The sequence below is a fragment of the Pipistrellus kuhlii genome, unplaced genomic scaffold (genome assembly GCF_014108245.1).
Source record: "Pipistrellus kuhlii isolate mPipKuh1 unplaced genomic scaffold, mPipKuh1.p scaffold_m20_p_2, whole genome shotgun sequence".
NCBI classification, from domain to species: Eukaryota; Metazoa; Chordata; class Mammalia; order Chiroptera; family Vespertilionidae; genus Pipistrellus; species Pipistrellus kuhlii.
The window spans coordinates 157,053,881-157,068,283 of NW_023425515.1; the positions used below are offsets into that span (position 1 = coordinate 157,053,881).

At 46.9% G+C, this 14,403-nt stretch overlaps 1 protein-coding gene across 1 annotated transcript; it reads left to right on the top strand.

Annotated features, from left to right (window-relative positions):
- Nucleotides 1-11,411: 11,411 nt before the first annotated feature.
- Nucleotides 11,412-14,143, top strand: JUN (Jun proto-oncogene, AP-1 transcription factor subunit). Its single transcript, XM_036444790.2, has one exon. The coding sequence runs from the start codon at nucleotides 12,382-12,384 to the stop codon at nucleotides 13,384-13,386; it is 1,005 nt and encodes a 334-aa protein (XP_036300683.1). The 5' UTR covers nucleotides 11,412-12,381; the 3' UTR covers nucleotides 13,387-14,143.
- The last annotated feature ends 260 nt before the right edge of the window (nucleotides 14,144-14,403 follow it).

Here is a 14,403-nt window from a genome sequence, read left to right on the forward strand (position 1 = left end):
CTCTAAATCAACTCATCTTTTTTTTATATATATATTTTATTGATTTTTTACAGAGAGGAAGAGAGAGAGATAGAGAGTTAGAATCATCGATGAGAGAGAATCATCAATCAGCTGCCTCTTGCACACCCCCTACTGGGGATGTGCCCGCAACCAATGCACATGCCCTTGTCCAGAATGGAACCCGGAACCTTTCAGTCCGCAGAACGACGCTCTATCCACTGAGCCAAACCAGTCCCGGCTCAACTCACCTTTTTAAATGGCTACATGATATTCCATGGTTTGAATATGCCGTAATGTATTTTATCTATTTCCATTTTGTCGATAAAAAAACTGAGACTCAGAATGTTGAGGTGTTTGGCAAAAGTTTGGCTGCCCTGAGACACACTTGGGCAATCCACAGGTAAGTGGAAATGACTTGTGGGCAAAACTTTAAGAGCTGTCCCTGGTGTTGCCTCTCTCTTCCCTGTGATACATACCAGCAATATCTCAGATGGGAGTTGCTCCTTCAGCCTGGGTCTCAGAGTAAAGAGTTAGGCCTGAATCAGGATGAAAAGGTAACATGCACATGAAATAAACTCACGTTGTTTTAAGCCTCTGAAATCTGAGGGTGATTTATTGCCATAACATAACGTAGAGAATGCTGATGCAGTGTTTCAAGGCTTTCAAGTGTTTGGATGTCCACCGCAAATATTCATCCTCACTAATTCGGCCAAGCACCAACATGCTAGTCGATCAAGATGTGGGTTGAAATAATGATAGAAATCAATCTCCTTCCTGAACTACATTTTTCAAAATTATCAGTAGCCCTCTCCCCAGATGCAAAATCATTAGGCAAAGGACATGACAGCATCCACAAAAAGAGAACTCTAATGATGTGGTCCGTTAGGTTAAGAACTATCCTTTGTATGTGGGAAGCCTCTAGGTAAGTCAGGATCAGGAGAACATTGATCCAATTTTTTTTCCAGGTTGCAAACTCCATCACATGAACACTCAACAGAGCACTAAAGTCACTAGTTCCAAGAAAGCCATCATCACAACATTGACATCTTGATGGTTAATCGGCCATATTTCCTCCTAGGTAAATGCATATATATATTATAATACAAGGCCTTCTGCATGCATTTATTAAGTATGTGTACATATATTTTACAAGATCCTTCTCTCATGCTCATCTTCTCCATTGTTCATATCGAGCTTAACTTCTGGTCCCTCCAAACATTCCCCAGAGTCTGGCCCCATATTCAGACCTTTGTACATGCAGTCTTTCTTTCTAGAACACTCTTTCTTCACTGTCTCCTCTTCTGGCTACTCCTCCTTAGAGGATAATTCTCTGACCCCTACCTTATCAGATGTTCCTTCTCTGTGTACCCAGAACATCCTGTCCTTCCTTCTCATAGTATTATCATACTTGACTCATCTTGCCTCTTATGTATTTTCCTTGTTGTACACCAGTTTTTGTGTGGGTACCATACCTTTTGCTCACAAATGTTTACCAGGGGCTGGCCCTTAGTAGATGCTAAAAATTGTTGAGTAAATAAATAACATATTTCACAATATATGCTGCCTATATTTCTTCAGAAATCCCCAAAGCACCTGGCACTTCTCAATAAATGTCAACTGAAAGACTGAATATAGAAGAGGATGTAAGACATGGCAACATGTCCCATGAAGTTTATGAATTTTAGATAGAAAACATTACCAACATGAAGCATGGGTGTGTGATTAAGTGCTATGTCCTTTACTCCTGCCTTCTCCAGTAATTCTTTCAAACAGGAAAGGAGAGAACAAAACTCCCTAACTTTAATTCCACACTTATTCTCTCTTTGAGGGTATCCTGCAGCACCAGCTGGAATAAGAAGACACTAGCAGCTCTAACATATATACTCCAAAATTTCAGTGGTTCAACACAGTTGACTTCTCATTCAGGCAAAGTCCAATGAGAATATTTCAGGTCAGTGGGCAATCTTCCACATGGTCATTCAGAGATCCAGTCTCTATTTGTGGCTCTGCCCTTCTCTATGACCGTTGCTTTTAACCAGGAGATGGAGAAAGATGGTTTTATGAGCCAAGCCTGTACACAGTACATATTACATTCACCCCCTTTGCTTTGGCTAAAACTTAGCCAAGTGATCACACCTATTTGTAAAGGAGGCCAAAAAATTTAGTTTAGCTGTAGGCACAGGAGGAAAAGAAAAAGGAGTTTGGAGAACACTTCATAGTTCTTCTACAACAAATGGTAAGCAAGTATCTAGTTTTAAGTGATCCCAAGTACAGGTAATTGTGATTTATGAATACTATTTTGATAGAGAATGTCCATTTAACTCATATTGGACTTGAGAAAATATCACAAGTTTTTAAATTTTGAGAGTAAACAACAACAAAAAAAGGTCAATTCCAGAATTGAGAAACCAATGATGATGACCACTCCCAGGCAAATTCTAAAAGAGAACATTTAAAGAGGGCTTTTGTAAAAACTTTGAAAATGAAGTGGTGATTATTACAAGTTACAATGGGCTCACTAGGAATCATCATAACTAACCAAACATAATGTCCAGTACATCATAGACAATAAATATATATTGAGTGATAAGCTTCAATTCTACTCTTAAGGCAACTATCCCATTGGTTTAAAAACCCCTGGAATTTCAGAAAGTTCTTACATAAATATAGCAGTTTTTCCTTCTAACTTCTAACCATTACCCTCACTCTGACCTCAAAACTTGTATTTCAGTTTCATTTCTTACTTGTATTTCAGTTTTCTTTTCTGCCTCTTTACTCCAACTGTGATGTGGATGCATGTATCCAAGTTGACAACCTGAAAAAAAGGAGGGATAAGGAAGAGAATGGGCCCAAAAAATGGAAAACAGTCTCAAGCAACTGAGAACTAATTTTGTTGAGACTTAATCCAAGAGAAAGACTTCCACCATGGCCCTGGAAGCTGTGGTTGAGTACTGACCTATGAACTAAGAGAAGAGGTCACAGTTCAATTCCCGGTCGGGACACATGTCCAGACTGTGGACTACCACAGATCCCCAATTTGGGGTGTGCAGGAGGCAGCCAATCAATGATTCTCTCTCATCATTGATGTTTCTATTTCTCTCCCCCTCTCCCATCCTCCCTGAAATTATTAAAAATATTAAAAAAAAAAAAAACCTACAGAATAAGTCAACTCCTCCAAGTGACAGTTGCACAACTACTTGGAGATTTCTACACAGGTTCCCACAGTCTTTTATTTTTCCCTCTGGGTAAATACTTTCAGTTCCTTCATTTCTTCTCCATGGAGCTTAGTTTCAGGCTTTTCACCACTTGGCCTATCTTCTCTGAGATCTCCCAGATCGGTCAAAATTGCTTTCTAGTTTCATGTCCACAGCATTCCCAACACAGTAGAACCAGCAGCATTCACTGAAACTGTCCCCAGCTGAGTATCACCGGAAGTATTTAAGTAAAGAAGAAGCTGCCAAAATAATTCCTGCACTAGGGGAAAGGCAGGACTAGGAAGATGACTTCTAAGGACCTTGCCCCTTTATGATCCTACTTAAGTTTTGTGGGAGTTCTTACTGCTGAAGAGAACCATAAGGGTGATGATGTGTACAAGAATTCCACATTCCTCCTTAACAAACTATCAACCAACTCAATGTACTTACTTGTATTTCAGTTTTCATTTCTGCCTCTTGGATGCATGTATCCAAGTTGACAACCTGAAAAAAAGGAGGGATAAGGAAGAGAATGGGCCAAAAAATTGGAAAACAGTCTCATGCAACTAAGAACTAATTTTGTTGACAGTTAATCCAAGAGAAGGACTTCCACAGGGGCTCTGAAGTATAAGAAAGGTTTACTGAACATCCTCTATCTGCCAAGCATTGTGCTAAATGCTATGGATATAGTGAAGACAAAAAGCTGTACTCATCCTACCCTCTTGATGCTTCACCTATTTTGAACAAGACTGATCTTAAACAAGAAGAAAAAACAATAACACAAAGAAAAATGGAATAACAAATTAAGATAAATTCTGTTTTGATGAGGAAATCTTCATTTTCCTGGTTTGGGGTTTTCATGCAGTGACATTTGCTAACTTTTTCCATCTTTTATTTATTCCCCATGGGGAGAGGAGCAGATTATCTGGTCTCTGAGTTCAGAAGACCCAGCATGCCCATCTCAACCACTTTCTCTTTTCAGGACCAATTTGCCTGCAGGATGTACACGCTCACTGACCATTTGGAAGAGGCCTGCAACTGCCCACCTTTGCCAGGGACTGGTGGGTAAGTTCAATTCAGGGTGAAGCATTAGGAAATCCATTGATAGCTTCATGTCTGCCATGCCCTCCAATCCTATGTCAGCTATCAAGTTGACATTGCAGTCTCCATTCATCTGCTTCCTGTATCCAAATTTCAACTGTTTCTGAACTCAAGAGGGAAAAAAAGGGCGGGGAGTGTATTATTTTATCACCTTCCTGAAATCCCAATGCTATTGATATAAATAAATAAATAAATAAATAAATAAATCATAGGGACTTATGATGAAGTATTAAGAGGAAAATATAATTTAGATGGAGGAGGATGTGGTATGAAAAAATAAAGCCTCTTTAAGTGACATTTAAGCTAACATCCAAAAGAAACAGAAATTGACCAAGGAACAGGGAAGAAGTAGGAGGATTCCCATAAAGGTTCTTAGGCAAGAAACAGTTTGTCTCGTTTGAGGAACCAAAGAAGTGCAATGTGGGAGTCATGAGGACTGGTCACCAAATACCTCCAGCTCTCTGCCTTCCAGGTAAATAGGATTGCACTTCCTGGTCTCCTTGTGCCTGGGTGGGGCCATGAGACTACTTTTAGGCAATGAATCCTGATAAACTACACGTGACATTCTCTGGCAAATGTACTTAATTGCACCTGCCTAAGACCCTTCAAACCTTCAAAACATTCTTTTCCTCTGCCTTGATCAATATCTGTAGTGTTCTCGATAAAGGGTGGTGCACTAGGCTGTGTCCCAGGGGAAGCTAATATAATCAGAGTCCCGACCAATCCCTGATAGACACGGAGTAAGAGCAAGAAATAAAACCTTTCTGTCTTGAATACTGAGATTTGGAGTTGTTTTTTACTTTAGCATAACTTGCTGTCCTGACTGATACAGCCACAGCCAGTGTGGCTGCATAACAGTAAGTGAGGGGAGAAGCTCTAGCTATTATATTTCATTCAGGTGGGTGAGGAAGGATAACCCAGATCATGTGAGATCATATAGGCAAGGTTAAGAATGTGGGTTTTATCCCAAATTCAACAGGATGTACTCAAGAAGGTTTCAGTGAATTTGAAATATTCCAACCTTTATGTATTAAAACAAGTACTGTTGTCATTTGACTATTAAAACACCCATTTAATTTCACTATAAAAAAGGCTGGTTGGTTTTTTTGGTTTTTGTGGGGTATTTTTTGTTTGATTTTTTTTTTTAAACCATCAACAAGCATTTATTGAACACATTCTATCCTTCCATGTGCCAGGCACTGCATTAAGCACAGGTGGTACAAAAATGATTAAGACACAGTTCCTGGATCTGGAGTCAGAAATGTTAGAAAACATTTACAACACATCATAAACATTACCTTCTTCAGGTACATATCCAGTGTGATGAGAGCCAAAGAAGATAACTATTTGAGGGAAGGGTAGTCAAAGGTAATAGAAAGCATCAGATAGAGCTTATTTGAGCTGGGTCTTGAATGGTGCATAGGAGTTTGCCAGGTGGCATTTTCATTCTGGAAATAAGTAAATGGAAAGGCAGGAAAATGTCAAAGGACTGGAAAATGTTTAGGATAGCTGAGACTCATAGAAATGGGGGGAATGTGTAGTGCAGGGTGTGGCAGATTATATTGCTAGTTGCAAATACTTGCTGCCTCTCCCCACTGACATCAGGCTTGGCCTTGTGCACTGTTCTCACCATGCTCTTTAAACAGCATGCTCTCTCCTCTCTGCCATAACAATCAGCAATATTCCAGAAAAAGTACAAGAGCAAGGATGATGTGTGGGAAGCAGAGACACAGCCAACCAGTAATGGGTGTGTAGTGTGAATGAGAAATAATTCTGTGGTTGTCATCCTATAAGATTTTTGGATTGCTACCTTTGTGTAACCTAGACTATACAGAGGCAAGAGTGTCAGCTCTTGACTTCCAGCCACTTTCCTGAACCCTGTAAGACAAGGTCATATGACTAGCTTTTGACCAATAATGTATAAACATAAGTAATGTGTCTTATTTCTGGGATGAAGCTTTAAAGCCAACAGGAATTCATCATGCTTTCATTCCCCCATTGAAATGGTGGGATGTTATGGAAGCATATATCTAGATGAAACCTTCTTAAGACTTGGTTTCTGAGTGAGTACACTATGACTTTAAACATGTAATATGAGCAAGAAATAAAGTTTATGGTGTGTTTGTTTTTGTTAAGCCACTAAAATTTTAGGATTGTTTGTTATTGTGGCAAACCTGGTCTATCCTGACTGATATAAAAACTGGCACCTAGACATGGGGTAATGTGATAACAATAAAATTAAACATTTGTTTAGAGGACAGTAACTAGGAACACTGTTAACAGAAGCTAAAGGATAGTGATCTATTTGATGAATATATCACCTGTGAGAATTAGAAGGCATATCATTAATCTAGTAAATTCAGAATAAGAGACCATGAAACAAAATGTTAGTAGCATGTGCTAGATGCTATTGGATGCATTTGGAAACTTATTACAAAAAAAAAAAAAAAAAAAAAAAAAAAAAGGAAAGAAATGAGCTCAGCCGAAACCGGTTTGGCTCAGTGGATAGAGTATCATTGGCCTGCGGACTGAAAGGTCCCAGGTTCAATTCCGGTCAAAGGGCATGTACCTTGGTTGCGAGCATATCCCCAGAAGGGGGTGTGCAAGAGGCAGCTGATCGATGATTCTCTCTCTTCAATGTTTCTAACTCTCTATCCCTCTCTCTTCCTCTCTGTAAAAAAATCAATAAAATATATATATTTTTTAAATGAGCTCAGAGAAGAATTGGCCAGCTTGTACGGAGGAATGAAAGACAGCAAAGACTATCTAGAAATTCAGACATTTGTAGAGTTAGAAGAAGCTACTATTTATCAATCAATCTCAAGTAGTGAAATATTCAATTAAGAAATGTTTTCAGCAAGAAAATTCCGGGTCAAATCGGCCTTGAAGTATGGATCAAGTCAAGAATATGGCCTTCACCCTATTGTTAAAATCTCTGGATAAATTATGTTACCCAGCATATGCTTTCAATTGAACAAAATGGCTCTGGAAAAGGGAAGAAAAGTGTGACTCTCACACCAAAGCCCAATAAGTCCAAACAAAGCACACAAAACCAAGTTAGGGGGTAGGAGGGCAGGAGAATGAATGAGAAACAGAGAGATCAGCAGGCATGAGAGCAAAAAAAGCAAAGAAATATGGCAAGCTGGGGCTATTCGGAAGTAGAATGGTTGGAATCAAATCAATAAGAAGCCTACATTTATGTGCGAGTTCTACTGCCAAAAGCACTTCAGCCTGGATTAAAGGACACTGTATTGGAGACTTAATATCACTCTGTATATCACCCCAATGTTTAAAAGCTTATTTTAAAACATGTTTTTCTATGTCTGCTCTAGATATAGAAGAGGAAGTGCCTCTCCTAGGCAAAGCCAGGGGTCATGAAAAACAACAGATGGAGCAGCTCCACTGGGGGAGCAGAATCAGGGTCTAAGTGGGGTGCTGACATGTTGGGGGCCCTCAACATGTCTGCTCAGTAGGCTAGTGCTACTGTGGTCTCCTAGTTCTTTTCCCAAATGGCTGTCCATTGCAGTTATCCTGTCTCTGCCCCACTGTTCTATACTGAGGGTGTGCAGGGTAGACCAAGTCACATTTAGAGCTGATAGAGTCTAATACACATCCCCCAGAATCTGGAAAGTGAGTTTGGCATACTGCAACTAAATAGGTCTTTAGTGTTGTCCCCCCTGAGGAAAGAAGGCAGAAATTCTGCCTGTGGGAGGACAACAGCCAAACACTTGGTGAATAGAAAGGAATGCTGTTAGAATCATTAGTATTGTTCCACAAATCTTCCTGGCTCTTTCCTTTCAAGACACTTGGCAGGATTACAGAGATTCAAAGATAGGCATGGCTGGTGACATGACTTGCTTTAGCCAATGGTACACGAGCATAGTGCAGTGTCACTTCCAGGTGGATATTCTGAGTGAATAATTTCCCATCTTCTCTCCACCACCTCACCCCTCCCCCACCCCAGCCAAGACAGTAATAGGCATGCTTTAAGATGAAACCTTCCCCGAAACTGGTTTGGCTCAGTGGATAGAGTGTCAGCCTGCAGCCTGAAAGGTCCCAGGTTCGATTCCGGTCAAGGGCATGTACCTTGGTTGTGGGCACATCCCCAGTAGGGGTTGTGCAAGAGGCAGCTGGTCCATGAATCTCTCTCATCGATGGTTCTAGCTCTCTATCCCTCTCTCTTCCTCTCTGTAAAAAATCAATAAAATATATTAAAAAAAAAAAAAAAGATGAAACCTTCTTCAACTGGAATCCTCAAGTGACCACAGCAAACAGTTCTCCCCACAGGCCCACAATGGGCACATAGCATCAGTCAGAAATGAACTTCCCTGGAGTAAACCACTGAGATGTTGAGGTTGTTCGTTAGGGGAGCAGAGCTCAGCCTTTCCTGACTGATAAATGGAGTGAGAGATGAGGCCTGAGAGCAGGAGCTAGACTGTGAAGGGCCCCTTCTCCCCAGCAAAGGTGTCTGAACTCTCTCTTGGTGGTAAGGAGAAGCTAATGAAGGCTTCCAAGCAGGGGCATTAACATAAACAGATCTGTTATTTTTTAGATGAAATATGCTATTTCTCAACATAAGGAGAAAAGCAGCCTACTAAACCACATAAGGCAGAGATGAACACACAGAACCCTTAGGCAAAAGATATATATTTATACAAAGTCCTAAGTCTGGACTTTTCTAAACACAGGAGCTCTGAAAGGAGTTACAGAAGATAAGGCAAGGCAAATGTCTTCTGTCCCATCAAAGCTCTATTTCCTCTGCAGCCAATGATGTAAGAAAGTCCCCCAAAGCAGAGAAGGTACAGGAACTGTAACACAAACATGAGGTCAATTTCCAGCTGTCTGTGTGGACAGAGCAAGACATTTAACCTCTCTGGGCCTAGTTCCTCATATGTTAAATCCACCCAATAATATGCACAGCTCTGTGATTGTGGGAGAAAACACATATTTAAACTGCTCAGGCAAACGCCTGGCTGATAGATTTTTTTAATAATGAAATTTATTTTTATGGCTCTCCTCATAAACCTTATTAAGAATACCAGCTCCCGTGATTACAAAAGAAAATGACTCAGGGCAACAGTATTGAGGAGAATGTTCTCTCCTTGAGGAAAGTAACTGATCTTGTTATCACTGTATCCTTACTCACCCCCACCCCCCACCCAGCATGGTACCTGGCTCATAGTACCACTCAGTTTTCCTCTGCTGCATGAGAGAATGAGAGGTGAGTGTCTGGAATGAAGAAAAGTCGTCAAGGTTTCCCTACCACCAGCTGCTTGTAGAGCTGTTGAATCTGAACTCTCAAAGCCACAAAGCCCTTAAAACTCTGGGCTCGGAACCCAAGGCTGAATTTCCCCCAAGTTCTGAAGCTGAAAAACCAGAAATAGAACCCAGGAGCATAAACTGCTGCAGGTCCAACTGCAAGCCGCAGTATTAGGCCTTCTGCCTGGGAAAGAGCTGACTTCTGACCCCTTCCTCCCTTCACTCTCCTCCCCTCACTGCTCCTCACAGGCATATGTACACCTGTTCCTGCCAAGTCACACTCACATCCTGGCATTCCATTGAGGCTCTGGGAAACTCAGGGAAGGGGGCTGTTTGGCAACCACCTCCTGGCCCTGAAGGTGGTGATGCTACCCTAACTCAGCCCACTGAGGTGGTTCTCTAGGGTCCCTCTTGCAAATAAAGGAACTGAAGCTCAGAGGAGCTCACTTCACACCGTGGCAGGGCTGGCCACGACGGGAATCCACGATACCCCACTTCAGTATTCTTTCCACCAGACACTTTGTCCCTAAGGGGTACAGGATGGGGGAGGATAAAATCACCACCACAGAAAAGGAACCACTTATATGTGTCTAGCGCTTCCTACAGGCTACACAAGATATGGGCCTGGCACCGGCCTGGAGCAGAGGAGTCCTTGCTGCTGCGTGACTTTCGGCGAGTGTCTCGGACTTATTTTCCCGGAAGCAAGTCTAGGCGGGAGGAGTGTTAGTGTGAGTGTGTGTGTGTGTGTGTGTGTGTGTGTTCGTTCGTTCGAGGGATGTGCGGTGTGCGTGTTCTTGTTATGAGAGGGCAGGGAATAGACAATCACCGGGGTTCTCCAAGTTTCGGATTCCCTATACGCGGGGGTTCTCAACTAGACGCAGAGTTGCCCCCCAAAAATCAAACAAAACAAAACAAAAAAAAGACGCTTCCGAGACGAAGCTGTGGTCCGGAGGGCGAAGTGGGGGAACGGCGGGGACTTAGCCGAGCAACCAGTTTCGAGCAAAGCAAATCCCTGGGCTTCCAGGCGCAGCCAGACAGCGGGGCGAACGGCGCCCGAGAACTTGACCAGGAGACAAACTTCCTAGCGTCCTCAACGTGGGGGGCCGCCTCCCGCGAGACCGCCCCTAAACTTAAGCCCACTTTCATCCCCTCCCCACCTCCCCCAAACGAAGGACATAACGGGGCCACCTTAAGGGCGGCGTCCCGCCCCCCGGAAGTGCGGGAGGGGGGGCCGGACTCGGGCGCACGGCCTCCCCGCCCCGCGCGGCGCCCAAGTGCCCACACAGATGACTTGGAGCCCCGCGAAGTTGGGAGCTACACCACACGTCCCGCACCCTCGGTTCCCAGACACTTGGCCGGGTCCCCCAGCCTTCTAGGTCCCCCCGCAGCCTCCCCGTTCCCCCACCACGGAGCCCGAACTGGAGCCCGCCGCCTCCGTCCGAGGCTGCGAGCACCCCGCGCGTCTGCCCCGCTCGCGGTGGAAGCCGTCACTAGACAGTCAAACCCCAAGACGTCAGCCCACAATGCACCGGGCGGGTCGGGAAAGACGCGCCGGGGAGGGGAAGGCGAGGAGTGGGACGCGAGCCGCGCGGGAGGAGGGCGGGGGGAGGGTGGGGGGGGTGAGGAGAAAGAAGGGCCCAACTGTAGGAGGGCAGCAGAGCATTACCTCATCCCGTGAGCCTCCGCGGGCCCGGAGAAGAATCTTCTAGGGTGGGGTCTCCATGGCGACGGGCGGGCCCGCCCCCTTGAGAGCGACGCGAGCCAATGCGAAGGCCTCGGGGTGACATCATGGGCTATTTTTAGGGGTTGACTGGTAGCAGATAAGTGTTGAGCTCTGGCTGGATAAGGACTCAGAGTTGCCCTGAGTGTGGCGATCGCTGCGAGGCGCGAGTGGAGGTGCTTGGACTCCCGGAGACAGGCAGACACTGTCAGGACCGCACCGGTCCGATCGGCAGAGGCAGATCTTATTCTCTTTTCCAGTTTCTCACCAACTGCCCAGAGCTAGCGCCTGTGGCTCCCTGGGTTGGTGTTTTGGGGAGCGCCCAAAGAGCCCCTTCTCCAACGGCCCCCAGGAGGAGCGTCCCGCTGCCCAGGCGCCGCTGACAGCGCGGAGGAGAGCGGCGACTGACCGTCGCCCGGAAAAGTCCGGCGAGCCGCTGCCGCGGCAAAGAACTTTCCTGGCCCGGAGGGCGGGGGACCCGCGGCCCCCGGGTCCCGGAGCGAACTTTTGCAAAGCTTTTCCCCACCCGAAGCGGCGGCGATCAAGGAAAGCAGGCGGCGGAGAGCAGAGCGCGGAGGGACGAGCGCTCAGCTACCTGCGCACCGGTTGCTGCTGAACTTGGGGGAGCGCGAGCGCGGCCGCTGGGCGCCCCCTCCCTCTTGCCGCGGAGGAGGGGACCATCGTCGGAGTCCGGGCGGCGGAGACTCGCCGCCGGCCGGCCATCGGCGGGGTCCGCGCCGAGTGCCGCCCCCGGGAGACCTGCTGTCGCCGAAGAGCGAGTCCGTTCGCGGGCGCCGAGGAGCCGCCGGCGCGGAGGAGCGCTCCGTGAGTGGCCGCGACTTTTCAAAGCCGGCGGCGCGCGCGAGCGGACAAGTGAGCGTGCGGGCGGCCTCTTAACCCTGCGCTCCCCGGAGCGGAGCCGAGCAGACCGGTGAGGAGGGCTCCGAGGGGAGGGAGGCCCGCGGGCGCGCGCGCTCCTCCAGAAACTTTCCTCGCCAAAGGCTCCGGCGGGAGGCGCGGGTGCCCCCGCTTGCCAGCGCGCTGTTTCGGCTCGGAAACTTCTTCGCGCAGCCCAAACAAACCCCACGCGAAGCGACGGACTGTTCTATGACTGCAAAGATGGAAACGACCTTCTACGACGATGCCCTCAACGCCTCGTTCCTCCAGTCCGAGAGCGGCGCCTATGGCTACAGCAACCCCAAGATCATGAAACAGAGCATGACCCTGAACCTGGCCGATCCAGTGGGCAGCCTGAAGCCGCACCTGCGGGCCAAGAACGCGGACCTCCTCACCTCGCCCGACGTGGGGCTGCTCAAGCTGGCGTCGCCCGAACTGGAGCGTCTGATCATCCAGTCCAGCAACGGGCACATCACCACCACGCCGACCCCCACCCAGTTCCTGTGCCCCAAGAACGTGACGGACGAGCAGGAGGGCTTCGCCGAGGGCTTTGTGCGCGCCCTGGCCGAGCTGCACAGCCAGAACACGCTGCCCAGCGTCACGTCCGCGGCGCAGCCGGTCAGCGGGGCGGGCATGGTGGCCTCGGTGGCGGGCGGCAGCGGCAGCGGCGGCTTCAGCGCCAGCCTGCACAGTGAGCCGCCTGTCTACGCCAACCTCAGCAACTTCAACCCCGGCGCGCTGAGCGGCGGTGGGGCGCCCTCCTACGGCGCCACCGGCCTGGCGTTTGCCGCGCAGCCCCAGCAGCAGCAGCAGCAGCAGCAGCAGCCGCCGCCGCAACCGCCTCACCACCTGCCCCAGCCGATCCCGGTGCAGCACCCCCGGCTGCAGGCCCTGAAGGAGGAGCCGCAGACGGTGCCCGAGATGCCCGGGGAAACACCGCCCCTCTCCCCCATCGACATGGAGTCCCAGGAGCGGATCAAGGCGGAGAGGAAGCGCATGCGGAACCGCATCGCAGCCTCCAAGTGCCGGAAAAGGAAGCTGGAGAGAATCGCCCGGCTGGAGGAAAAAGTGAAAACCTTGAAAGCGCAGAACTCGGAGCTGGCGTCTACAGCCAACATGCTCAGGGAACAGGTGGCACAGCTTAAGCAGAAAGTCATGAACCACGTTAATAGTGGGTGCCAACTCATGCTAACGCAGCAGTTGCAAACGTTTTGAGAAGAGACTGTCGGGGGCTGAGGGACAACGGAGAAAAAAAATAACACACAGACTTGAGAACTTGACAAGTTGTGAGGAAGAGAGAGAGAAAGAGAAAAGAAGTGTCCGAGGACTAAAGCCAAGGGTATCCAAGTTGGACTGGGTTGCGTCCTGACGGCGCCCCCAGTGTGCACGAGTGGGAAGGACTTGGCGCGCCCTCCCTTGGCGTGGAGCCAGGAAGCGGCCGCCTGCGGGCTGCCCCGCTTTGCGGACTGGCTGTCCCAGCGCAAACAGAACGTTAGACTTTTCTTTAACATTGACCAAGAACTGCATGGACCTAACATTCGATCTCATTCAGTATTAAAAGGGGGAGGGGGAGGGGCTGCAAACTGCAATAGAGACTGTAGATTGCTTCAGTAGTACTCCTTAAGAATGCAAAGCGGGGAGGGGTCGAGAGGAGGGGAGGCGGGAGGGAGGTTTGTGAGAATGAGGCTGAGCCTACAGATGAACTCTTTCTGGCCTGCCTTCCTTAACTGTGTATGTACATATATATATTTTTTAATTTGATGAAAGCTGATTACTGTCAATAAACAGCTTCATGTCTTTGTAAGTTATTTCATGTTTGTTTGTTTGGGCGTCCTGCCCAGTGTTGTTTGTAAATAAGAGATTTGAAGCACTCTGAGTTTACCATTTGTAATAAAATATATAATTTTTTTTTATGTTTTGTTTCTGAAAATTCCAGAAAGGATATTTAAGAAAATAAAATATTGAAAAAGTACCCCTCCCCCAACCTCTTTTCTGAATTATCTATAGATTACTATCTAGGTGGAATTGAAAGAGTTAAGAATGTCCATTAAAATCACTCTCAGTGCTTCTTCCTAACAAGCAGTAAAAACTATTCTCTCCTGGGCTTGAGAAATAACTGGCTGATGCTCTCAAGTTATGCTCTACCCTCCCCCACTGTCTATGTAGAGTTGCTTACAAAGGATAGTATAGCTTTTAAGGGGGCTGAGGGAGGGGATGTTGTGGTAAAGAGGG